Source organism: Carassius carassius, chromosome 7, assembly GCF_963082965.1.
Source record: "Carassius carassius chromosome 7, fCarCar2.1, whole genome shotgun sequence".
NCBI classification, from domain to species: Eukaryota; Metazoa; Chordata; class Actinopteri; order Cypriniformes; family Cyprinidae; genus Carassius; species Carassius carassius.
The window spans coordinates 31,651,007-31,678,863 of NC_081761.1; the positions used below are offsets into that span (position 1 = coordinate 31,651,007).

At 38.4% G+C, this 27,857-nt stretch overlaps 1 protein-coding gene across 1 annotated transcript in view; it reads left to right on the forward strand.

The window, feature by feature from the left end:
* The window catches only part of LOC132144243 (cilia- and flagella-associated protein 58-like), a 98,010-nt gene that overhangs the window by 12,403 nt on the left and 57,750 nt on the right, over positions 1-27,857 (forward strand). The window contains exons 9-12 of the mRNA XM_059555025.1: positions 1,846-1,928; positions 3,810-4,001; positions 10,762-10,923; positions 12,795-12,941. Coding sequence (XP_059411008.1) covers positions 1,846-1,928; positions 3,810-4,001; positions 10,762-10,923; positions 12,795-12,941 — 584 coding nt within the window. The remainder of the gene's footprint in view (positions 1-1,845; positions 1,929-3,809; positions 4,002-10,761; positions 10,924-12,794; positions 12,942-27,857) is intronic.

The window sequence follows — 27,857 nt, forward strand, 5'->3', positions numbered from 1 at the left end:
GAGTGTTGGTGCTTAAACTTAGTCTTATCTTCACACCATACAGTCTGCACTGCTCAGGGAAACCCTAGGGCCAATGAAGCTGGACACTTCCATCAGTCTCATCAATTATTGACTATCAGACCTGTAATCCAGAGAGCTTTGTCTGAGTAGGTTGTTAGTGGAATTGCTGCACAAAAGACCGACCTTGTGCTATTCTTTGATGTGAATGTAAACTTTCAAGGAATCTTTTAATGTGACTGTTTCATGATGGTTCATGTGGCTTGAAACTTTGTTTCTTGTGCTCTGTTCTTAGGAATCTATACAGTGGATCTACAAAGATGGTTTTGCTTCAAGACTTTTTTTTATCAAGAAGCTGTTTCCTCTGAAAGCTGAATATATAAGCTTTCCATTGATGTATGGTTTGTTAGGATAGGATACTATTTGGCCGAAATACAACTATTTGAAAATCCTTGAATCTTGAGGGTGCTAAAAAAATCCAAATAATAGAAAATTGTTTTTAAAGTTGTCCAAATTAAGTCCTTAGCAATGCATATTACTAATCAGAATTGTGTTTTGATATACTGACGGTAGGAAATTTATATAAAAATTATCCATGAGATGACTTTTACTTAATATCCTAATGATTTTTGGCATAAAAGAAAAATGTATAATTTTGACCCATACAATTTATTCTTGGCTATTGTTACTAATAAACCCGTGCTAATTATGACCGGTTTTGAGGTCCAGGGTCACAAATAAATAAATAAATACAATATACTTTATAATTACATTAATATTTATAATTCTTCCATCATGTAACCTGAAAATGCTGTCATCTGCCTGGTTTATTAATTGAGAAATATTTGTGTAAAAATACAGTAAAAGTTTCTTGGATGCATAGGCTTTGATGTTTACAACAAAAGAGATGCAAAATGATGTTAAAAACAAAAGAGAAAGTTTTCTCCTCCCCTTTAACAGTTGTTCCGGCTATTAATTTTGCTCTTATCTACTACATGGTTTATTGCTTCTTATTATTTGTATTTAGCATGTTTTTCCCTGCTGTTCTTAGATCCAATTAGAACTCACTGTAACATTTCTTCTAATTTTTTTATGCACTTTGGAATTGCTAAATATGGAGAGGAAATAGTATGTGTGGAAGTTTCATAGAATGACAAAAACAAAACCTCCTTACTCTGCACTTAATTTATCGCAGTGTCCTTGATCCCATCTGCGCAGTTTGACAAATGATCAGACTTGTCATCAAGCCAGTAATTTATAAAGAAATCCTCATATTAGTTAAAGTCTCCAGGCTCTGATTGGTTGGTTCGAACGGAGGGTGTTTGACGGCTGATGGATGGAGCCAGAGCCCTGTTGTCATCTTAATCGGGGTTTCCACTGTGATGGATATGGTCATCTTAATCAGGGTTGGCTGGGTGATTGATGAGATGGGCTGTGACAGCGGGGTCAGTGAGCTAGCTGTCCGAGGAGAAGAGGAGGTGGGGTCATGTGAGGACAGAACATGGAATGGCCATTTCACATGACAGCACGGCCCCACAAAGTCCACTCATGCATGCCTGCTCGCTGACGGCCGCTACACAGTTTCGCTAATCCCGCTCTTTCATTTAGTCTTTCCATGTCCCAGTTCTCTTTTCTACCTTCTTATGCCTGCAGCCGTATAATGGGCTTTTTGAGTTGTGTAATTATTTTACGTTGGTCCTTCACAGACTGTGGAAAGTGCTTCTGAAAACAACCCTATTAGCGGAAAGCCTTTTTAAAAGAAAAGTAACAATTAGCACTATCTCCTGCTGGCTTTGAAAGAAGAACTAAAAAATGAATAATAAGATCTTTATTTTCTGTTTTCCTTAGAAATGGAGACTGCAAAAAAGCAGCTGGATATGGACAAGAAGGCTATAGATGAACTGGTGCGGGAGAGGGACATCCTGAATAAGGTGTGTGTGCACACGTGTTTCTAACTTCTAATGTTTTTCCTAACCAAATGTCTTCTGATGAAATTTACAAAATGTAATAAACCCACCTTAAAGATAGCTTTGATAACTTTTATTAATACAATTTTATTTACTTTGATTATTATTTATTATTATTATATATTTATTTATTTATTTATTTAAATAAATAATATATCATATAATTCATCAAATTAATCACACACATAAAAAGCCCCTAAAATCTTACATAATTATTTGTTTTTAATGAAATATATCAAATAATTAATCAAATAAATCCTACACACCCACATTACACATCACACATTAAATGTAATGTAAAAAAAATATGTATATGTTTGTTTTATTAATTAAACAATATGTCAAATAATTAATCAAATGGATCACAATCATTAAAAAGCCCTTCAAATCTTTATTTATTTATTTAGATTATTGTTTTGTTTAATTAAGTGGTATATCAAATAGATAAATGAATCACACACGTAAAAGGCCTAAAACCTTTATTTATTTATTTAGATTATTATTTAATTAAATAAAAAATATATAAATTCATCAAATAAATCATACAGATAAAAATCCCACAAGCCTTTATTTATTTATTTAGATTATTATTTAATAATTACATAATACAACTATATCAATTAATTAATTCAATGAATCACACACCAAAAAGCCCCTTTTTTGTTTACTTGGGTTTATTATTTGATTCATTAATAAAAAATAAAGAAATAATAATAATCAATTGAATCACATAGAAAATCCCCCTTAATAAAGGATAGTTTACCCTCATGTCGTTCCAAACCAGTAAGACCTTTGTTCATCTTCAGAACACAAATTAAGATATTTTTGCTGAAATCCGAGAGCTCTCTGACCCTATCATTAACAGCAAGGATCCTACCGCACCATTTTGGAGAATATTACAATGCATGGACGTTCTTCCCTCTGCACATAAACAAGGTGCAGTGAATACATGTTCTATGTCAGCACCATGCACTTGAATTGTTTACTTGCAGAAAAACAGGCGCATACATTGTGATATTCTCCAAAATGGCGCTATAAACACGGACAAGAAGAATTGTTGAATAATGTCATTATTTTATTTTTTTGTGCGCAAAAAGTATTCTCGTAGCTTCATGAAATTACAGTTAAACCACTGATGTCACATGGACTATTTTAAAGATGTCCTTGCAATGTTTCTGTGCCTTGATCGTGGTAGGACCCTTACTGTCTTTGGATAAAGGTTAGTAATAAATTACAGAATTTTCTTTTTTCGGGTGAACTATGCCTTTAAAACTTTGTTTTAGCTCTGCTAGTTTCAGTGATATGATCTTAAATGTTTTGGACGTCATTTGGATTTCTTGAAACTAATATTAATACCCGGTAAGCTTTTCGGCTAGTCTTTATGATTTATATTTTTAGCCTTAGGGTTAATATTCTGCAGCGGTTCTGCATTTTCACAATTCTTGTAGCTTCCCCACGCTGTTTTGATGCACAGATGGATTTCAGAAAACAAGAGAAGGTGCATGATGTTTCTGCTGACATGCTGAATATTGCATTGCTATTGTGCATATGAAAATAACAGGATATTCATATTTAATTGCACAGGAGACACTTTGTCTCACAAACACACACACACACACACACACACATTGTGGCATACAAACACAGCTTTTGATATCAGCTTACTTAGGAGAATCATTCTTTTGATCTATTGAACAGCAATATATAACAGAATAAAATCATCCTATTCTCAAGCTCGTTTTTTATGTTTGATTTCCGAGAATCTTCAGTCACTTTTTCTTAGTATATTTACAAATTAATCTTTTGCATAACCTCTTTGTGTCGGCGTGTGCATGTTTCTTCCAGAATATGATCAAGGCGGCCAATGAAACAGACAAACAGCAGACCATTGTTAAGCTACACGAACAGTCAAAGAAGAGTCTGGAACAGGAGATTTTAAACTACAGGGACGAAGCCCAGAAACAGCGAAAGATCATCTACCAGCTGGAGAAAGAGAGGGATCGCTACATAAACGAGGCCAGTGAGCTCACGAAGAAGGTACAGCACACACACACACACACACACACACACACACGCACTCACACACAAGTTTGCCATTGCTTAGTGAAGGATTGAGATTGTCACCTCGAAGTTAATTTTGTTCATTATTAGCCATATTTTGACGTTAATGTTATCATACCATGTATACCATGTATGATGTTATCATAATGTTATGTCTGTATTTTTGATTTATTTTTTACATTTTTTTTAAAGAAAGATTTAGACAAGCCGACTAAACAACCAAACATGATGTCACTTTCTGAAGGATGATGTCATTAATGGTGGCTTTTGTTGTAGGTATTTTACAAAAGAGGATAGAAAGTGAAACTGAGGACAGACAAAAAACCTACAAAATGACTATAAATTTAAAGACAATCTTTTAAAAAATATTTAAATTAGAAAAAGGGAATAAATAAACACAATTAGGTGTGAAAAACTTAATTAAATGTAAAAATTAAAGTATTAGACTAATAAAAAAAACATGAAATCAATTATCTATCTATCTATCTATCTATCTATCTATCTATCTATCTATCTATCTATCTATCTATCTATCTATCTATCTATCTATCTATCTATCTATCTGAACATTGAGCGTAAGCTATAGTGCCCCCTGTGGCAGTACTGAGAATGCAAGACATTATTGCACAGATGTATATTGAATTTGATCCCATTTCAAAACACGATAAAATAAATATAGCTTGTGTAGTTTAATGTATTTACATTCATACTTGCATAAAGTATGTTTAAGGCCTAAGAGTGACATTTTTTTTAAATCCCCTCACATTTCTTTGTTTTACCATGTTTTACTTTCTAAGAGTTGTTGAGAGTTGAGAGTCTCTTGGTTTTTGACTTGTAATCCCTGAAGGCATTTCTTCACTCTGTAGTACTTTAGCATGCTTGTGTGAGTCATCTTACTGATGACTATATAAAACTGTTGCTATCGCAACAGAGAGATGTGTGTGTGCCGCTCTAAACATACTTCAAGCCAGAAACTTCTAGGGACTTATGGCAAACTTGTTTAGGTATCATGGGCAACTATCAAGTTAAGTCAAGCGTGCCGTGAACAACATAATTAGAAAACAGTCTTATTTAGTCAGATGTTTAACCTTTTTTAATTACATGATGGTATTTCAACTTTATATCGATAAGCTACATTTCTTAAAGGGCCAGTCACCCAAAAATGAAAATTCTGTTATCATTTATTGTGCTAACTTCTTTTGTGTTCCATGGATTAAAGTAAGACATACAGGTTTGAAACTACATATGGTGAGTAAATGATGACAGGATTGTTATTTTGGGGAGAACTATTCCTGTAAATGAGCACTGCAGTTTGCTTCATTATCTCACCATGACCTTTTATAAGAGAACTTATAACATGAGAAAATTACAGTTTGGTTAATGTGTCACCTGCTATTCTCAGTTAATGTGTCATTCATTTAAATATCATACTTGTGGAAATGCATTAGATGCAAAAAAAAAAAAAAAAAAGAATTTTTAGATGACTGATTGGCCCAATAGTCACTTAGTAAGACATTTAATTTGCTGCTAGAAAGTTTTTGCTGCTCTCAAGTTATTCCTTTAAATTTAAACTAGTAAAACCATCTGTTGAGTTTTTTTTTTATTTTATTATTTTTTATCAGAAAGCTGTGGCATCAATTATAATTACAGACTATAATGTGATGGTCATTAAATTTGTACTAAAAATATCTGTCTTGAACAGTAGTCCAGAAAAAATTCTGTATTTTTTTGTTTGTGTGTGTGTTGACACCCCTTAGCATCCTGGCATTTGCCCTGACATTTGTTTTCTCATGTTTTATGTTGAGAAAGTGCACTGCAGCATGAACAGGAGGATTCAGGTTTACATTCAGCCCCAGGCACATCCTCTAACTCTCTTTCTATCTTGGACAGATAAGCCCAAACATAATATATTCCATATAATAGTGTTCCTGTTTCTGTGTAAACTACCTGCATCTGCACTGTAAAATATTGCTAGGATTTTACAAAAGTTAACAGTGTTTTTTGCAATAAAATGATCAGAAATTTACCTAACCTAACCCTAACCTTAACCCTAAAGACTTAACCCAATCCCTACCCCTAAACCTAACCCTACCCATAATTTATTCCTAAAATCAGTGGGAAATAATAACTGATTGACAAGGGTGTAGAAGCACCTAACCCTGGTTTTAAAGGCCGTGTTGCAAGGTTAATTTTTCAACGAATTTGTGCAATTTGCTTATTGGTAATAAACATTTAAACTGTTATCCATTGTATTTTATGTTGTTGGGTATCACAAAACGGAATATAATACAAAAAAGTAGGAACTATCTTACAGCGGTCTCCTTTCCCCCACAATGCATTGCATTACGTCATCATGGGGAGAGAAGTTAACAAAGCCCGCCTTGAGAGCATTGAGACTAGTGACTAGAGAGAGACGAGTAGACGAGAGTATTCAGATAGCGCAGATTATAGATAAATAGATAAATACACAGATATAGATAGATAGACTAGATATATAGATAGATAAACAGACAGACAGACAGATAGATATCGACCAACAGCGACCAAAACGCACTCACTTCCCTACAGCACAAGCTTTCCAACGCAGTTTCCATGGGACGGCACCGCCCACACAAGCACCTGCCAAACACAGCGACAGACACACGGCTACGTTTGCAACAACATTTTCACCGGAGGAAAAGATAAACGCTTAAAAACGCCCATATAGCTAGCATGATGCCTTCTATTTCTAGATGACAAAGACATAGTTTACCAGTTCTACGACACTATGACAAAGGTTATCGGTACTTATCTGAACTAACGCCATGATCACTGCCACTAGATATAAAGAAAACGTAGATTTTTCACTCGGTGCCATTCAGTGACAGTAAAAAAATATATGTGTCGTTATTGTGCACTGCTGCTCGTAGACTAGCTCCAGTGCTCATTGCTGCATTGCTAAATGATAGCAACTCACCAGGACGCTTCACCAACTCTCCACTCATTCTCCTCGGACCATGCATTTAATTGGCTTTGACGGACATCAGTTCTTGGCAATTCCTCATTTGCCCTCACGTCTGGCAGGTTCGAAATTATACGGCTGCGGGCCATCATAGATGTTGGTTCTTGCCACCTCTTCCTCATCCCAGTCAGTCGCTATAGTTCTGATGCTGTGTTTCAATCAGGTTTTTGAGCTCGTAATCACTATTTCATACATACGACTAATGACTTTGTACCGTTCCAGGCAAGTTACTCCAAACTTTCTGAGCGCAAGGAATTGTAGCTAAATTATTTATTTTATTGCAACGTTACATTGACCTAAAATAGTTTTTTTCAACGTGTACCACTTGCATAAACACTGCGTCCGTAGGCAGTATTATTCGTAGGGGCTGCCATCGTTGTTTCGCGTGCTGTGTGACGTCGGAACTCGGAGTACATCGATCTAGTACGAGTTCACGGGTGGGAAGTCACGGGTTTGACTGCTGTTACAGTGCACTTTCACGAGTTTAAGGTTAGAAAAACACGGGTTACGGGTTGCCTGGAAGGCGGCATCATACTAGTCTGAGGCTACCTTTCCTCCACTTCTCCCCAACGTGATGTCATCACCGAGTTGCGTAAAAAAAACGTTAATACCAAAAACTTAAAAAACTGGTCCTTAAGACCATTTTTGAGACATTTTAAAAATGATATACATATCTTGAGTGATTTATGTACCTATTAATCGAAAGTGGTGGTTAACCTGCAACATGGCCTTTAAGCCTAAAACAGATATTTCCTGAAAAGTTATATCTCACTTCTGATTGTTGATTGGATCAACAAGTATTACAGTTTAAACAGTGAAACAGACATACTGTTTCTATCTATAGATTCTGCCTGTACTCACAGCACTCCTTATACTGTCATACACACCAAACAGTGCAAGAGTTCGCCTTCTTTTTTTTTCATTTTTCAGCTACATGAAGATTGTGTTGCAGAAGGTGTTTATTTTGGAACATCTATCACAGTTTCCTAGGAACCAGAGGCTATTTGAGGCACAACATCGCTTTCATGTATTCAGCATTGCTAACATTTGCTTTCTTTCAGAGAGATTTTTTTTGAAAAGTTAATAATCTGATTCCAGGTAAAAAATGCTCAGCCGTAAGCATTAGTAAGCCGCGTGTTGAAAAAGCTCTTAGCTAATGGTTTTGAGATTGCCTCCTGAGATCTGACTCCACAACTGTAGCTTGCTAGTACTTTGCAGAGAATAAAAATTCTTCAGATTTAAAATAAGAAACACGGTTCAAACAATCTAGAAGCTATTCGTTAGCATTCCCATTCAGCTGGTGGAGGAACTGTGCAAGAATGCCGTCTTTGCTCTCAAGTCTTGGAGACATTTCATAAAAACGTGTGTGAGTGATATTAAACATTTATTTGCAGTATTATCTGTTGCCCCCTTCACACACTAGCATTGCATTACATAAAGTATTTATTTAGAAAACAGCTGTCTTTACAAATGTAATGAACTGTAGATCTTCAGTCTGTAATTTTTATAAGGCCAGTTCATATCATCGCCAGACTGTCTCATTATATTTCACAAATGTTCCACCATCATTAATGGCATGTTATTTATAGAAAACTATTAAGGGTGATTATCTTTTAGTCCTGAATTATAAGACTGATAAAAATTTCTTAGCATTTTATTGGTGAACCTTTAAAATAATGAGAGCATGCATGTTCTCCTATATATCTGTACATTACATTTTTTTAAACATTATATATATATTATTATAAAAAATATACATTATTATATTAATCATTATATATTATATATAAATAACATTATTATACAAAATCTTGACATATAAATAATTTTTCCTTTAGAAGAGGACATATGTTTTCATATACTAGAAGATATAAATGTAATGTAAAGATATGCTACTCTAACGCTATTTGTCTTTTGACTTTTTCTAGGTTAGATTGCTTGACATCTGACATGAATGATGTCTCTATGCACTGCGGTGCTCCACATAATCACCCAGTGGACAAAACCAATGTATTGTCCTATGACATTTAAGGGGATAAAGAAGTAAGACTTTTGCCAGGTTCAGATCAGTGAATTTAGCTAGATTTATAGAGGAGGTGATGGAGAAACTCTATGGTGTTCGCAGGTTTGATTTATAAGGCCCCGAAGCTGACTATGAATTGTGAGTTGCTGAATTTACGCGAAGTGACTGGTGTTATTTTCTCATTCTTTGGTTGATTATTTACTCAGTACTTTCAGAAGGGCTGAGTATTTACAACCAGTGGACTCATCTGACACATTCGCCGTTATTGTCTCTACAGACACAATGTGTTTGGCGTGTATGTCTGAAAGCTGTTGTCAAAATATCACTACAGGACCTATTTAACCCTCTGTGTACAGTAGCATATGTGAGTTTGAATGGCATTGACTTGGACACATTCTGCCATCAATTTAACATCCTTTTTAGATTGCCTTGTATTTTTTAAGCCTGTGCACAGGGCAAAGTAAATATATTTTTTAGTGTTATTTCAATCAAACCGCACTGAAACTGTGTATTTTTTGTGCTTTGATAAATCCAAAAGTGAAAAGGTTAACAAGAATTGGCAACTATTCAGACTGCATTGAAATTCAATGAAGGCAAGTTGTTTGGTTGTCTAAACTTCTCCTGATGTGAATATATCTGAGTTAAAGAAAGCAAATCAAAACATGACATGTGGGGAGAAAGGTAAAGGCAATTCTGGGTCTGTATTTGCATCAGTGCAAGGTTTCATAACCTCTCGATGAATAACATAAACACTTTTTCAATATTTTTGCAGAAAGGCGGTATGAAGCAGCAGGCGGCAAAGTGAAGTTGCAACACATTATACCCTGTTTTGACCAAAATCTATGGGAGCATCAGCTTTATCTTTCACAGATAAAGAAATCATACATTACAATAGCCTGCCTTTCTTTCAAAACATTCTGAACCTTTTCGAATCGAAGGCCCCCAGTGTCCAACAAAATATTTGAAAGCCTCCTATATAATATTAACTATACATTAAGTATAATATATTATTAACAGAAACTGAGAGTGGTGAGTTGAATTCATTTTATTATTCCAGAAGAAATTAGTGTTCTTCACTAAAACAACAAGTATTGAGGGATAAATAAATGTTGACTGATTGTCTGTTTAATCAGTATTTACTCAATATTTTTGACTGTAATATGCATTCGGGAATTATGCAATTGTGTGATGACCTAAGTGATGAACTAAGTTAAGAATTTCATCTATAATGTTCTATTTAAATAAAATGTATCTCAGTACTTGATTTTGTGCCGGTTAGAGTGTTAGCTTGGCAACATGTTAACTTTATACTCTATAGAGCTTTTTAGAATAGTGTTTTTTGATTTATGAGTAAAATAAGGTTTGTGTTTAACATATAAAGTGACTGTCATGTTTTGTTCTACAACATAAATCATATGTCGTGACTTAAACATACATTTTAAAACAATTCTGTGTTTGGAAATGCTGATTTTCTTCCTGGTTTTAAGATTACAATCTGAACAGATTTTTTTGAATAAACTGTAAATGTTATAAGTCTGTTTTAACGGTGTGAGCTAAATATGTGTGCATGTGAATTACCGTTGTATTGTCAATCATAAGGTAGGATGCTTAGAAAGTAGCTGCTTTGTAGACAACAGAAAGGTTTCAAACAGAGCTAAAGACTAGTTGTAGTTTTCCAGATTTAACCCCACTGTCTCTGTCGGTCTTTTCAGGTTCTTGAGAATATTGAGGATATTAAACTGAAGGAGATGCATATATTTGAGTATAAGAAGAGAATTGCAGAAGCTGAAACAAAACTGAAGCAGCAGCAGAACCTCTATGAGGATGTCAGGACAGAACGGAACCTCTTCAGCAAGAATCTGATTGAGGCCAAGGTAAGGGTGTAAATATGTGTGTGTGTAGACCTTCATCTTACAGATCTGCTCCCCTTGAGCATGAAAGCAGACATAGAGGCCATTGGATCCATGAGATGACTACTTTGGGAAATTCCCCCAACTGAAGCTTGTGTAGGGTGGTGTGAACATTAATCTTTGTCCAGGAAATCGCCCCATTTGCACAAAGTCTGAAATAGCTGGTAGCCTCCCTGCTGTGTGGCCTGATACGAAAGTACATGAATATAGCTACTAGCTACACAAAACACATTTTCACGCATTGATGCATTGCGAAATGTGTCAGAATGCAATTCAAAATGCAATACAAGTTGCATTCTCAGCATTGCCGAGAGGAGCTCTATAGTGGAGAATTAGTGTGAACTGTCATTTTCTATATATTCACTTTTCTCTTTCAGGTCCGATACTGTCATGGTTTGAATGTCTACTGCCACTTCTGTTACTATTGCTAAGCAAGTTAGTTAAACAAGAAGTTCATCATGAAATGAAAATGCTGTTATTGCTCACCCTCATATCTTTCCAGTATGTTTCTGGCTTACTTAGAAATTGAAATAGCTAAATTTATCCAAAAGTCATGAAACTTTAATTCCTCATCAAAGTCCATTCACTGATATCCGTAAAATCTAAATTTGAGTTTAGTGGCATTTAGTCAATGTCTATTAGCTTTGAAACCATCTGTATGCTAATATTCTCCTACAAACCTTACCTTTATCTGCACTACTGTTTGATCTTGTACCAAGGCTGCATTTAATAAAATAAATAAATACATTTAAAAATTAAATTAATACAAATTCATTCAAAATAAATATTTTCTGTTTGAATATATATTATAATGTAATTTATTTGTGTAATGGCAAAGCTGAATTTTCAGCAGATCTAGTCTCCAGTGTCACATGACCCTTCAGAAATAATTATTTATGTTGATTAAGTGTCCAAGAAACATATTATCAGTTTTGAAAACAGTTGCTTTAAACAGCTTAATATTTTTGTGAAAATATTTTTTCTGGATTTATTTGTCCCTGCTGAATAAATGATTGATAAAAAAAAGAAGTTTTTTTTTTAATTTTTTATTAGTAGTATCTTTTGAATTGTACTAAATGCATTTTTTTTTAAAAAGTGGCCTGAGATACGGCCAAGTATGGTGACCCATACTCGGAATTCGTGCTCTGCTTTTAACCCATCCAAAGTGCACACACACAGAGCAGTGAACACACACACACTGTGAACACACACCCGGAGCAGTGGGCAGCCATTTATGCTGCGGCACCCAGGGAGGTACCTACATCGTGGTATTGAAGGTGGAGAGAGAACTGAACATGCACTCCCCCCACAATTCCTGCCGGCCCGAGACTCGAACTCACAACCCTTCGATTGTGAGTCCAACTCTCTAACCATTTGGCCATGACTTCCCCTTTTATGCATAAATATACAGTATTTTTCTTTCAGGAAAGTGGATCAATATATTGATGACTAATCCTGCATTGCACAAATTTTTACCTAATTAAAATGACACATGCAAACCGCTAGCAAATCAAGATTCATAGCTGTGATATGAACAAAGTCTATTGCCTATATATATATATAAAAAAAAAGGAAAACCTGAAACTTTCTGTATCAATAGAAAATATGTCAACACCGGAAAGGAAGCCTTGAAAGCAGCAGTAAGAAACTCAAGTGTAAGACTTTTTTTTCAGGTCTATAAAAGACTGTCCTTTGTTGTCAGTTTTTTGCTGATGACCCATTCCTGCTGTGTTCTGAGTGTGAATCTGCTAGGGTGGTTGTCTACCTGTCTGCCCAGCTGTCTTTCTGTATAAGTTTGGCCAATTTCTAACACACCACCCTGTGTTCACTTCTAGGATCAGAACGCTGAGATGAAACGCAAGGTGAAGATCGTGAACCACATGTTCGAACAGCTAAAAGATGAAATCACCACAAAAGAGGTGGCTCTAGACAAGGAGCGCCAGGAGTTCCAGCGTGTAGAGAGGGAACGGGAAAATCTTAAGGTAACCCATTTCATCCTTCACTGCCACATGTCTATCGCCATCTTAGTTCTGTATACTTTCAAATCTAACATCACTATGCTTAGTCAGTATCCTTACCAGGCATGATGGGAGACGTTTTCAATGAAGCATGTAGTAATGCAAAAATTGTATTTTAAACCAATGAGATTGTACAGATGGGTTTTACAGTGCAAAGTGCAGAAATAGAAACCATGCAAAAATGTCTCATGTTATTCCAGCTCCAGTTGGAATATAATTATAAAATTCATTTATATAATTAAATGACATGAAAGTATAACATTTTCACAAAAATATTAATACCACAACTGCAGTTCACAATTTGTTCGTACTTACAGTATTATTCACTCAGTTGCAGAGTTGAATGCATTCTTTTTTTACCTCATTAAATTGTGCAGCATTCAAACAATTAAAAAAAATTATACAATTTCATACAGTTTATACAGAGTATTTTCAGTGATTCTTTGACTTAAAATATATTTTACTTCTTTAGCTGGTTGATAGGGTTAGGGTGAAGTTGATTAAAGGGTAAAGCTGATTTTCTTTTTCTTTTTCTTTTTTTTTTAAGTGATAGACTGGTCAATGTCCTTAAAGGTGTTAATTTGTGGTGCTTGAAATGACCAGACATCATAAGAAAAGTAACCTTGCATTCAAATTCTAGGAGATATTTTTCATAATCCTTTCATTATTACTTTTCAGATCTTTGTGCTTATTAAATACAATGGCAAGCTTTCAATATCACCCTCACAAAGGATAATATTGGAATATCAAATAGGATGGCACAAAAAAGGAAAGAAATAAAAGAAAACACAAAAGATCACTCCATATTTTATGGCAGAAATATAAATGTGAGTTCAGAGAGGGCTTTGACTCTATGCACTTTCAAATTCAACATCTGACATGAAAGACTTAATGAATATGCAATGCTTTTTGGCGGTTATTGGAGTTGTAAATTATATATGACCTTGTTCTGAGGTATAGACTGAGGGGTGTGGTCACAGAGAGAGAGAGAGAGAGAGAGAGAGAGAGAGAGAGAGAGAGAGAGAGACGTAGCGAGAGAGAAACAGCTTGAGTATGTGATTCCCCAGCTCTAACAGATCTAAAGTAGCCACTAATCCTTGTTTAGCTCTACATGTATTTTATAATCTACACATGCATTATGGACCTTTATAACAAAATACATGCGGCAGTGGATTTATGCTGTGGGGTTCAAACATCTGAGACCACAATGAAATTAAGTGATTATTAAAAATGTATTTATTTAACACTGGAAGGCATAAGATTTGTCAGTTTGATTTATGGACTATTTCTCATTAACATAATTAAATTTCTTGATATTCCACATATTCTTCATAAGTAAACGAGCAGCAGCAATGCTATTCATGTACAGTATTTGTCATAGGTTTGGGAAAAATAAAATGTTCATATAATCAATATCCTAAATTGTAGTAAACTTTGACTCATCATGCTATTTTGGTGATTCGTTTTTTTATAGTATTTAATTCTTAATTTATTTGTAAAATCTGTTCACTGCAGAATTGTTTTTAATTTTTTTTAATTGTATCGTTGTGTTGACCTTGTTTGCCAGGATCTTAGCTAAATTATCAAATTTCTTACATAAGCACACATTAGTTATAGTTTTAGTTGTATTGAATTGAAAGTGAACAAAAACATTACAGAAACATTTAAATATTTGTGTATAATCAAATCTTTAAATAAGGCAAAACAGAAGAGATGCCTTTTCTTATAAACCACCCCTTAATCCAGTGCAGGACATTTTTAGCCACTTTATACACACACACACACATATATATATATATATATATGTATTTTTATTTTTTTAGGTCATTCTAGTGTTAAAACAGGAACGTTTACTTTTAAGTTCAAATAATAAAATGTATTGAAGCTATAAAATTATATATATAAAATCATACCATATACAGTACAGACCAAAAGTTTGGAAACATAACTATTTTTAATGTTTTTGTAAGAAGTTTCTTCTGCTCATCAAGGCTGCATTTATTTGATCAAAAAATACAGAAAAAACAGTAATATTGTGAAATTTTATTACAACTTAAAATAATAGTTTTCTATTTGAATATACTTTAAAAAAATAATTTATTCCTGTGATGCAAAGCTGAATTTTCAGCATCATTACTCCAGCCTTCAGTGTCACATGTAACATCCAGTCTATCACATGATCATTTAGAAATCATTCTAATATTCTGATTTATTATGAGTGTTGGAAACAAATATCTAATATATTTGATGAATAAAAAGTTAAAAAGAACTGCATTTATTAAAAATAAAAAAAAAATTCTAATAATATATTTTCTTTACTATCACTTTTTATCAATTTAACACATCCTTGCTGAATAAAAGTATTGATTTCATTTTAAAAAAAATTACTGACCCCAAATTACTGACCAGTAGTGTAAATTGTTATTACAAAATATTTATATTTTAAAAACATAGCTTATTTTTTTTTTTTTTTTATTCATCAAAGTATCCTAAAAAAGTATCACATGTTCTGAAAAAATATTAAGCAGCAGAACTGTTTCCAACTTTGATAATGAATCATCATATTAGAATGATTTCTAAAGGATCATGTGATAATGATCCTAAAAATTCAGCTTTGCATCACAGAAATAAATGATAATTTAAAGTATAATAAATTTAAAAACAAGTATTTTAAATTGTAATAAAATTTCACAATATTCCATTTTTTTTCTGTATTTTTGATCAAAAAAATGCAGGCTTGATGAGCAGAAGAAACTTATATATATATACAGTACAGACCAAAAGTTTGGACACACCTTCTCATTCAAAGAGTTTTCTTTATTTTCATGACTATGAGAATTGTAGCGTCACACTGAAGGCATCAAGGGCTATTTGACCAAGAAGGAGAGTGATGGGGAGCTGCGCCAGATGACCTGGCCTCCACAGTCACCAGACCTGAACCCAATCGAGATGGTTTAGGGGTGAGCTGGACCGCAGACTGAAGGCAAAAGGGCCAACAAGTGCTAAGCATCTCTCGGGGAACTCCTTCAAGACTGTTGGAAGACCATTTCAGGTGACTACCACTTGAAGCTCATCAAGAGAATGCCAAGAGTGTGCAAAGCAGTAATCAAAGCAAAAGGTGGCTACTTTGAAGAACCTAGAATATGACATATTTTCAGTTGTTTCACACTTTTTTGTTATGTATATAATTCCATATATAATTCCACGTGTTAATTCATAGTTTTTATGCCTTCGGTCTGAATCTACAATTTTCATAGTTATGAAAAATAAAGAAAACTCTTTGAATGAGAAGGTGTGTCCAAACTTTTGGTCTGTACTGTATATATGTGTCTATATATATATATATATATAGTACAGTGCATGTGTGTAATACATGTAATGTAAAATGTTAAACCAAGAAACCAGTATAAAATCTCAGACCCCACTGTATGTTAATACTGTATCTGGAGCACGGTGAAATTGCTCCATCAGCCTGAACAGATTGTTTCAGGGGAGTCTTGTCCAGTGGTCCGAACAGATGGTTTCAGATTGGAAGGTTCCTCTATGCATGGGGTGGAGGGTTGTGGAGTTCTGGACGACAACGGGTGGAAAATCTCGACTCAGCTGTCTCAAAACTAAACAGATCCATGGATAACTGACAGTCTGTTTTGATTAATCCAAATGCTGTCTCAGGAAGTGTATAGTTACTTGCTTTTAAACATCCTTTCCTGGTATCCCACTGCATTAAGCACTGTTGAAGATCTTTAAAAGCTCATTCTGGGTGAAATATGGTGTGTGCATTAGTAAGGAACTAGACAGAAAGATTCATTAATAAAAGAAAATGGGTCTCGAGGGCTGTTGGGCAGCTACCCAACTTGAGCAGCTTACCCAGCATGCCACAGGAGGTGCTGTCTGGCTCCCTGACTGGTTCTCAGGAAGCATGATGGCTGTGATGTTCACCTCTCCTTTGAACCATGAAGTGAAAAGGAAAAACACCCAATGGAAGAAAAAAGGAGAGACAATACCAAAAGATGCACTGAAGACTGAAACGTTGTGAAACTTTAGAGAGCAAACTAAAGTCTGTGAACTCAACAAATGCTGATACTCTCGTGGTAGAGATCAACATTATGTTTGGAGAGCATGCTTCACTCTTGCAAATCAAAGTAAGAGGCATGTTTGAGCCAAGCTCAGTGCTCCCTGTGTTTAGATTCCTGTACTAATGAAGGAAAGCCACAGAGAACAGTAGAAAAAGACCAATCATCATAAAGAAAAGAAGCGCACTCGCATTTACTTCTAGAGGATCAGAATCTCAGACAAGAAACATTATGCTTAGTCAGGTAATTCATAATCGTGAAGACTCATGAGTCATAAAAGGTCTGTATATCCTGCAGCGAAAATAGCTGAAGGTAACTTTCATTCTGTTCTTTCTCTTTCTTTCTTTCTTTCTTTCTTTCTTTCTTTCTTTCTTTCTTTCTTTCTTTCTTTCATCCAGTTGACTCCATCCATAACAGATTTTCAATGATAAGTCTGGCCTTACACCAAGTAGCTGTTCAAGTCAAAGCTAGCAGTTATTTCAGTTTTTCACATTATTAACATTTTAAATCACATTTCCCAAGATTTACACTAGCCTTCAAAAGTTTGGGATTGGTAAGATTTGTAAAAATGTTTTTGAAAAAATATTTTATACTTTTATACAACAACAACAAAAACAGTAATATTGTAAAATATTGCTACAATTTAAATAACTGTTCTATTTGAATGTATTTTATTACAGTTTAAATGTATTAATTTCTGTGATTTTTTTTGATGAACAGCAAGTACAAGAGAATAGCGTATGTTTTGGTATAGATTTTTTTGTAACATCTTTATAAAGTCCTGTATACACCTGTTAGTTTTTATATACAATTAACGTCTCAGGTTACGAATGTAACCATGGTTCCCTGAGAGGGAACGAGACACTGCGTCCTCTGAGGGGACACTATGGGGAACACCTCGTCGTGACCCGTGTCTGAAGCATACTTTGAAAAACGCCAACGCGTTGGCCGGCGACAGCCTCTGACGTCACTACCAGCGCGACTATAAATACGCGCCCGTAGGACCCGTCACTATCTTCTTCGTGAAGCTTGCGTCCGAAGCATGGCAGGGAGCTAGAGGACGCAGTGTCTCGTTCCCTCTCAGGGAACCATGGTTACATTCGTAACCTGAGACGTTCCCTTTCAAGGGAACTTCGAACTGCGTCCTCCGAGGGGACACTATGGGGAACAGTATACCCACGCCGCCATGCTGAGGGGAGTGCAGACCAGAATCATGGCAAACACTAAGTACCAACTCTACCGCTTTTCTCTTCACCGGGAGTCGCCCCTGGGACGGTCTGACGGCTGCCTTATGACATTATCCCTTACGGCCAAAGGCCTAAGCTACATACCCAGCTTATCCTGTAGGGCCCTGGCCCGGGGTAGAGCTAAAGGCTTGGAATCACAGAGATTCCTTTAAAGGGATACGGCTAAGAGCCTGGCACTTTCCTCTACCAAGTCTTTGCCTGTCACACAGGGGCTACTGCTAGCTTTCGCAAAAACCTGCCGAAAGGGCTGTCCCCACAACACTCTAGTAGCGGCGCCCTGTTCTAGATAGGTATCCGAGGATACCTAGGTGGAGTGGTGCCCAAGATGAATGGGGCTTAAACCAACTCAAGAAAGGGCACGAAGCAGCAGCGCGAAGCCCTTACCATCTAGGGATTTTAGAAAGAACGCAGAGACTAGCGTGCGAACTTACCACAATGTGGATTTTAGAAAGTGCGCAAAGACTCCCGTGCACACTTACCATAACATGGATTTAAAATACTGTTCTAAGGAGGGGTTCTCGTGGGACTCTGTCAGAGCAGCTCGTAGAAGAATGGCCCGGGAGCAGAGCAATTGGAGGCCTCAGCCCCTGCCTCAGCAGGATGCCTGCTCTCACAGAGCGTCTCAAACAGTATGTGGTACTGAAGCGCTCTGAAGAACCGGGAATCAGTCTCCCAAGAGAGGAAGACTCCGAGCTCCGAGCAGCATGCTCATAGGTGACCCTTTCAGAAAAGGGGAGCGCTGCTGAACTACCCGAGAATTGCCCACACAGCCCCCCCAAGTTGAGGGGGCTTGGGGTGTACAATAAGTACACACCGGTTGGATGAAGCCCAAGGAACACCGGGGCGAATCATCCCGAGAAAGGGAACGAAGCGGAGCGCGTAACCCTTACCATACAGGATTTTAGAAAGTGCGCAGAGTCTTGCGTGCACACTTACCACTTTACGTGGATTTCAGAAAGTGCGCAGAGTCTTGCGTGCACACTTACCACTTTACGTGGATTTCAGACAGTGCGCAAAGCGTTAACGTGCACACTGACCACCATGTGGATTTGAGAAAGTACACAGGCAAGCGTGTGTACTGAAAGGTTACCTGACAACCACAGTATGTGGGAGCTCACATTCAGAGAGGCCTGTGAAGCCTGCTACCTGATAACCACAAAATGTGGGAGTTCACCTACAGAGAGGCCTAGAGAGGCCTACTATCTGTTACCAGGTAACCACCTCAGTGGAAACTGAAAGCAATATGGAACTCGACTCCAGGGAGGCCTGGTGAGGCCTACTACCTGACAACCACAAATCACGGGAGCTCGCTTTTTAGGAAACGCACAGTATGTGGGAGCTAAATCTCCAGGGAGGCCTGGTGAGGCCTACTACCTGGCAACCACAGTATGTGGGAGCTCACCATCAGGGAGGCCTGATGAAGCCTACCACCTGACAACCACAATATGTGGGTAGTCCACCCAGCCCCTCATGATAAGGGAAGCGATGCTTGAGGTGTATAACAAATACACACTGGTTGGATGAAGCCCAAGGAACACCGGGGCGAATCATCCCAAGAAAGGGAACGAAGCGGAGCGCGTAACCCTTACCATACAGGATTTTAGAAAGTGCGCAGAGTCTTGCGTGCACACTTACCACTTTACGTGGATTTCAGAAAGTGCGCAGAGTCTTGCGTGCACACTTACCACTTTACGTGGGTTTCAGACAGTGCACAAAGCGTTAACGTGCACACTGACCACCATGTGGATTTGAGAAAGTACACAGGCAAGCGTGTGTACTGAAAGGTTACCTGACAACCACAGTATGTGGGAGCTCACATTCAGAGAGGCCTGTGAAGCCTGCTACCTGATAACCACAATATGTGGGAGTTCACCTACAGAGAGGCCTAGAGAGGCCTACTATCTGTTACCAGATAACCACCTCAGTGGAAACTGAAAGCAATATGGAACTCAACTCCAGGGAGGCCTGGTGAGGCCTACTACCTGACAACCACAAATCGCGGGAGCTCGTTTTTTAGGAAACGCACAGTATGTGGGAGCTAAATCTCCAGGGAGGCCTGGTGAGGCCTACTACCTGGCAACCACAGTATGTGGGAGCTCGTCTTCAGAGAGACCTGATGAAGCCTACTATCTGAAAACCACAATGTGCTATTTAGTGGAACGCACAATATGTGGGAGCTAAATCTCCAGGGAGGCCTGGTGAGGCCTACTACCTGGCAACCACAGTATGTGGGAGCTCGTCTTCAGAGAGACCTGATGAAGCCTACTATCTGAAAACCACAATGTGCTATTCCGTAGAAACGCATAGTATGTGGGAGCTAAATCTCCAGGGAGGCCTGGTGAGGCCTACTACCTGGCAACCACAGTATGTGGGAGCTCGTCTTCAGAGAGACCTGGTGAAGCCTACTATCTGAAAAAGCCACAATATGCTATTCCGTGGAAACGCATAGTATGTGGGAGCTAAATCTCCAGGGAGGCCTGGTGAGGCCTACTACCTGGCAACCACAGTATGTGGGAGCTCGTCTTCAGAGAGACCTGGTGAAGCCTACTATCTGAAAAAGCCACAACATGCTATTCCGTGGAAACGCATAGTATGTGGGAGCTAAATCTCCAGGGAGGCCTGGTGAGGCCTACTACCTGGCGACCACCGAACGTGGGAGCTCACCTTCAGAGAGACCTGGTGAAGCCTACTATCTGAAAACCACAATATGCTATTTAGTGGAGACGCACAGTATGTGGGAGCCAAATCTCCAGGGAGGCCTGGTGAGGCCTACTACCTGGCGACCACCGTATATGGGAGCTCACCATCAGGGAGGCCTGATGAAGCCTACCACCTGATAACCACAATATGTGGGAGACCACCCAGCCCCTCATGTTGAGGGAAGCGATGCTTGAGGTGCATAACAAATACACACTGGTTGGATGAAGCCCAAGGAACACCGGGGGCGAATCATCCCAAGAAAGGGAACGAAGCGGAGCGCGTAACCCTTACCATACAGGATTTTAGAAAGTGCGCAGAGTCTTGCGTGCACACTTACCACTTTATGTGGATTTCAGAAAGTGCGCAGAGTCTTGCGTGCACACTTACCACTTTACGTGGATTTCAGACAGTGCGCAAAGCGTTAACGTGCACACTGACCACTATGTGGCTTTGAGAAAGTACACAGGCAAGCGTGTGTACAGAGAGGTTCCCAAGCATCGCAGAGGCGCTGGATCGCACGGGAGCGGTGAGCTCCAACCCTCTTTTCTAGGCGAGGGGAGCATCACCTGAGGCAGTAAATACAGAGCTTCTTGCCGTAACCACCACCTCCCCGGATGCGCCAGGCGGCCCCTCAGGGTGACCTGGCCGGACATCTATGGAATTCCCTGCAGTGCTGTGCCAATTCTTTGGCCACCTAGCTACTGTAAAGGAAACTCACAGAGATTGTTAGTAGACACATAACCACCAGCAACATAACGTCCATAAACAGGTAGAGCAAGGGTTACCTACTCACCCACCCTCCTGTACTGGAGTCCCGCTGCGGGGCACCCCCTTCTGGTCCGGACCGTCAGTAAGGCGGTTGCTATGAACATAGAACCAACCAAAACATCATAGGTCCAGAAGGAGACTGTTATGTGAGAGACCGTCCATCTAACCTCGATCAGGTGGAAAGCTGGTGGCTACAGGGGAATTAGGCAGGGGAGGACAAAAAACAGAGGTTAAAAACAGAGGTTAAAAACATCCGGAGCTACTAGATCATCCTACCGCTCTGACCCGGGCGAGGACGCTGCCTCGTCCGAATCACGTCCCTCAGACCCTGCTTACCGCTCCGTGACCCGCGGTTCCTCTTGCCCCTGCCCTTAGGCGGGGGAGGAGCGCGAGCCGCAACACTAGCCTTCTGCGCCCCTCTACGACCCTCAGATCGAGATGGGCCAGGACCCCTGAGTTGCTCGGGCTCGGACCTGGACCTTCGTGGAATGAAGGATTTAAAGGCCGCTGAGCGCGCCCTTGCCTCCCTGAACTTCCCGACCACCATCTCGACGGAGGTACCAAAAAGCTCAGAAGGCGAGACCGGAGCATCGAGAAGAAACCCCCTTTCTTCCTTCCCGATGTCAGCCAGGTTCACCCACAGATGTCTCTCCGTCACTACCATGGCCGCCATAGACCTGCCCATGGCGGAGGCGGCCTGCTTGGTTGCTCGGAGAGAGAGGTCTGTGGTGCGGCGCAGCTCGGCTACCTGGTCAGGTGAAAGGCCCTCACCTGTATCCAGGTCCTTCAGCAGGTCAGCCTGGTAGGCCTGGAGCACCGCCATCGTGTGCAGTGAAGCCACAGCCTGACCAGCTGCCGCGTATGACCTGCCATTTAAGCGGGATGTATCTTGGAGGGGCTTAGATGGCAAAGCGGGAGATTTAAGAGAGGACGTTTGCCCCACAGAGAGATAGCAAGCCAGCGTCTCTTCTACAGGGGGCATCCTCTCATAGCCGTTCTCATGCAAGCCCTCGATATTAGCATAGCTCGTATGCTGAAACCGGTGGATGCGAGAGGAAAACGGCCTCTTCCATTCCTTTTCGACTTCTGCATGTAAGTCAGGCAAGAATGGAAGGCTCACCTGGGCTGGAGGGCTATGGTCAGACAAGTACCGCTCAGCGAGGCGACCTCGTGGCGCCACCTTGCTGGCACGCTTCCATGGCAAATCTGATTTTGCCGTGGCGCGATCCATAACCTCTAACAGCTCCTCATACGCGGGACAGGAGGATCGAAAAGGCTCAGGCTCAGCTTCTTCACCACTCTCAGACATCTCCTGCTCTTCCTGGGTAGAACCCAGCAGAGCACTAACTTCAGTGTCAGAATGGGTTAATGATACCACATCTGCCTTCCGAAGTTCGCTCTCATTCGCCGCCGGAGAGTGTGAAAAGGAAGGTCCCTCTCTACACTCCTCAGCGAGATCCATTTGTGATCCCCACGAGCTCATTCTCCTCCGTGCCTCGGCAACGGCGGGACCTGAGCCGCGGGATCCAGATGGCTGTCCCTCTTTCCTCGAAAAGAAAGACAAACGAGAGTGGAGCTTTCTCAGAGAGAAACGCTCGCAGTGCACGCAGACCGCCCCCTCAAGGACATCGCGCGCGTGCTCTTCGCCCAAACAAGAGACGCAAAGAGTGTGTGTGTCATCGGGTGTCAGATAACGCTGACACGGATGCACACACTGTCTAAACGCCTTGCTAGTGGAAGCCATGATGAAAACAGTAATAGATCGCTCTTACCGTCTTGGTTTTTCGTTTCTCAGATGCACGCTTCAAACAAAACAGTCAACTGAAGACGAAGAAGATAGTGACGGGTCCTACGGGCGCGTATTTATAGTCGCGCTGGTAGTGACGTCAGAGGCTGTCGCCGGCCAACGCGTTGGCGTTTTTCAAAGTATGCTTCAGACACGGGTCACGACGAGGTGTTCCCCATAGTGTCCCCTCAGAGGACGCAGTTCGAAGTTCCCTTGAAAGGGAACTTATTGATTCTTTTTATTTGTTAATAGTCAGTGTTAATTTCCAATAATAATCAGTTTTTCCCATGGAAAATGATGTAGTGATCAATTAGGAATCTTAAAGAGAAGTTTTTTTTTTATTATATATTGTTTTTTAAATATTATACCCCCAAATCGTGTGCTTTAGCAAAACATTTTTTTTTAAGAGAGAATATTCTCTTTTACAAGTTAGTGATGTTTTTTTTTAATTAATTTTACAAATTATGATGTTTAGAGTTTTAATACAACAGGTGTTATGAATTCTTTTTTTACACATCATCGTAACTATTTTAATGAGATTTAGCACAATTAGGGTCTACGAAAAAAAAGAAACTAAAATGAAAGTAAATGCACACTTAACAAACACTTAAGCAATTGCCTCTTCTAATTGCACTAACTATTCAGTGTAAAATTGTTTCATGGAAACCTGACTTACTCATTTTTCCTGTCATCCGAGTGTAATTTTTTCAGGCATCACTTTACAAACAAAAAGCAAAAGGAACTTAAATAGACTGATGGGAAAGAAAATCGGAGCAAAGAAGATCGACAAACAACTAGAGAGAAAGAACGAGAGAAAGAAATGACGAACAAAAGCAATCTTTCATGTTTTGAGGGGCCGCGGGGACATGATGCAGAAAACTTTAAATTGATAGGGAGTTCACTGCAGGCTTATGTAACCCTCTCTGGCATTCCTTTCTTTCACCTTCTTTCATTTGTTTTCTTGGTTTTTGTGAGCCCGTGTCTCACCCTTTGCCTTTTGTACTCTAAAGCATACAGGTGCCCCAGAGCTGCAATTTACCTCTGCTTTCTTCTCTGGTTCCTCTGCCTTCTCCTTCCTGTTTTTCCACCACTTCTCAAGTCAAAACCATCATATGTTTCTCTCTTTAACAAGAGGAAGAAAGATCCAGAACATGTGAATGAAGACAGGTTTTGCATTCACAAATCGTGTGAAGCATTTTTAGAGTTATACCATTTGCCAAACCTAGTGATGCAACAGCTTATATTTTTAGTAGTCTTCATGAGACACGCTAGCTTTTCCCGAAACAAATGGTATAATGGTGGAATGCTACAAATCTTGCAAGTTTCTTCTAAACTGTCTACACAGTCCATTCAAGTGGTTCACTTGAGGTTTACATGAATCATCTGAACCATCAGTTTGTTTGAATGACATCAGTTTATTGAGAAGCAAGTGAGAAGTCAGTTTTTGGAATTTCATGTTTTTGGAAGTGGGAAAAATGAGCAAGTGAATGAGCAAGTGAATCTGACAAAGACTAAAAAGGCTGGATGACTGGGTCAGAGTATCTCCAAACCTTCTGGGCTTTCTTGGTATGCTGTAGTGCAATAAAGGACAGTAATAAAGGTCTGGACCATGAAACAATGGAAATAAGTAGCCAGGCCGATGGAAGCAAAGTTACACTCTGGGCAATGTTCTGCTGGAAACATTGGGTCCATAGATTTTGAATGTAAATTAAACTCTTCTTTAGCAGATTCCGTTTTCTAAAGAGTAGGTTTACTGTAATTACTGATTCGAGAGTAGCTTGTAGTGTGGGATGCTTCAGTTTCAAAGCAACTTCCCAAACACTGCTATCATAAGAAGTCATGTTTCATTTTTCAAAATGTCACCATGTCCGTTTCAACCTCTGTGCTCTAAGGAGTATGTAATTACAAGTGGTTGGAAGCCTTTTATCATGTCGTTAACAGTCATTTCTGTTTAGCTTTTACTTCATAATGCCTTTTTTTTTTTGATTTGTCATTTGCCCCTTGCTTCACTTGCTTCAGATGGAAGGCTATAGAATATGAGAAATTCATTATTCAATAAAGTTCTTAACCACATGCAGATGGAAGGAGGCAGGAGAACATGCCATTTGCCCATTTTCTCATAAAACCTTAATTTATCTAATTTATTATTCTTATGAGATGTCTCTTGGTTAGTCTTGGGTTTGTGCCCATAATGAACTGTGAAAGAAGACATGGAAAGCAAGGAAATGTTATATGGTTGACAAGCTTGGGCCAGATTTTGTAACTGACTGATTGAACTTCTCACTAGTGGGGTATATACAGTACAGCTGCAGTGGGGTTCAAAATTCTTAGAAACATTGAAAATCTAGGTTTATTTTTATTTGAACCTAGAAATGAACAATGTATATGGAGTTAGCAAGGGAAATATAACTAAATACCTTAGAAAACCTTGCTTCACTGAGCAGGTTTGTGACATTGATCATGTCAACTCCTTTGCACAAAAGGTCAACTTTTCTTGCTTCCACTGAAGCACAAGATGCTCTTTGAAACATTCTCAAATCATGCTGGAGAACATGGATCATCACACAAATTAGTCCATATCATTTATTACATTAAAGAAAAAATATTTTTTATTTTTTGCTGGTGTTTTAATCTTCATTTTAAAAAATGAGGTCAAGAAACTCATGGTGGAAAAATACTTGGAAGACATGTTTGTAAGACATCTGAATGTTTTTCTTTACACACAACTCTTTGCATAAAAGGTCACACTTCGTTCACTTCTTCAGGCTGACTGGTTAAAAAAGGTGATTTGCACCTCTGTCATTGTCACCTCTGGTATTCATTTGTCAGATACACTTTGTCAGCCAACCCACATATCTAACAATTGTCAGCAATATTACACCTATGACGGAAAGTCAATATCACCCTTTGGTAAATGGTGACAAACTTGGGTTCATTACATTTCCATGGAACAGCTGTCAAAGCAAATCATTCTCGACTTCATGTTTTACCTCCAATCCTGTCAGGATGCGTCAATGTCAAAGCATAACCCATGCAGGCGATAGTAAACATTGCCACACTTGTTACAATACAATGTAAAGTTCGGGAAAGTGTTAAAGTTAGCCACTCTTGGAGAGCGTGGTGTATTCTTTGTATTTATTTGTGAACACTGCATATATTAAATAGCAGGTTGATGGTAGTTGTGACAAAACCTCATTTGAGCTCTGAAGTGTCTGCTTTGAAATCATTCTGAAATCAAAGAAATCTGGGTCCGTATTTTACTCCAAATGCTTGCAACATGATCTAGTCCAGTGATTCTAAACCACATTCCTGGAGCCCCCAACACTGCACATTTTGCATTAAAATCACCTGATTCAACTCATGAAGGAGGCTCCAATGGTGAAATTGGTGTGTCAGACAAAGGTGGCATGCATAATAAGCAAGAACGTGCCATCACTGATCTAATCAACAAAATTAGACACAAAAATATGCATCATGACATGACTGTTAAAATATATATGTGACCATGGAGCACAAAACCAGTCTTAAGTCGCTGGGGTATATTTTTAGCAATAGCCAAAAAACATTGTATGGGTCAAAATTATAAAAAAATTTTTTATGCCAAAAATCATTAGGATATTAAATAAAGATCATGTTCCATGAAGGTATGTTGTAAATTTCGTACCGTAAACATATCAAAACGTAATTTTTGATTAGTAATATGCATTGCTAAGAACTTAATTTGAACAACTTCAAAGGCGATTTTCTCAGTAATTTTTTTTTTTCGCACCCTCAGATTCCAGATTTTCAAATAGTTGCATTGCTGAAGAATATTGTCGGATCCTAATAAACCATACTTCAATGGAAAGCTTATTTATTCAGATGATGTATAAATCTCAATATCTAAAAATTGACATTTAAGACTGGTTTTGTGGTCACGTATTTGAAGAAGAATGATTGGCTTGTAGAACTGAATTGCTTATAAATGAGATTAATAAGCTATATCCACATCATAAACATAATATTAAAACTTAGTTTTTGCAAGCAATGAATTAAATTAACATATACATTTTTGACATAAATATGTATACTTTGTAAAATGAATGTGATAATGACAAAATACTGACATCACTGTAAAAAAAAAAAATTACACATACAAAAATAAAATTTCAGTCATTTTACTTCAGAATTTCGTATTTAATTCAATGTGTTACTTGCCACTTCCTTGTAATTATTTTTTACATTTACTAGCAATTTCTAAATGAAAATTGTTTCAAGATTTTAAGATTCCAAATTCAAGATTCCAAATTTAAGATTTTTATTTGTC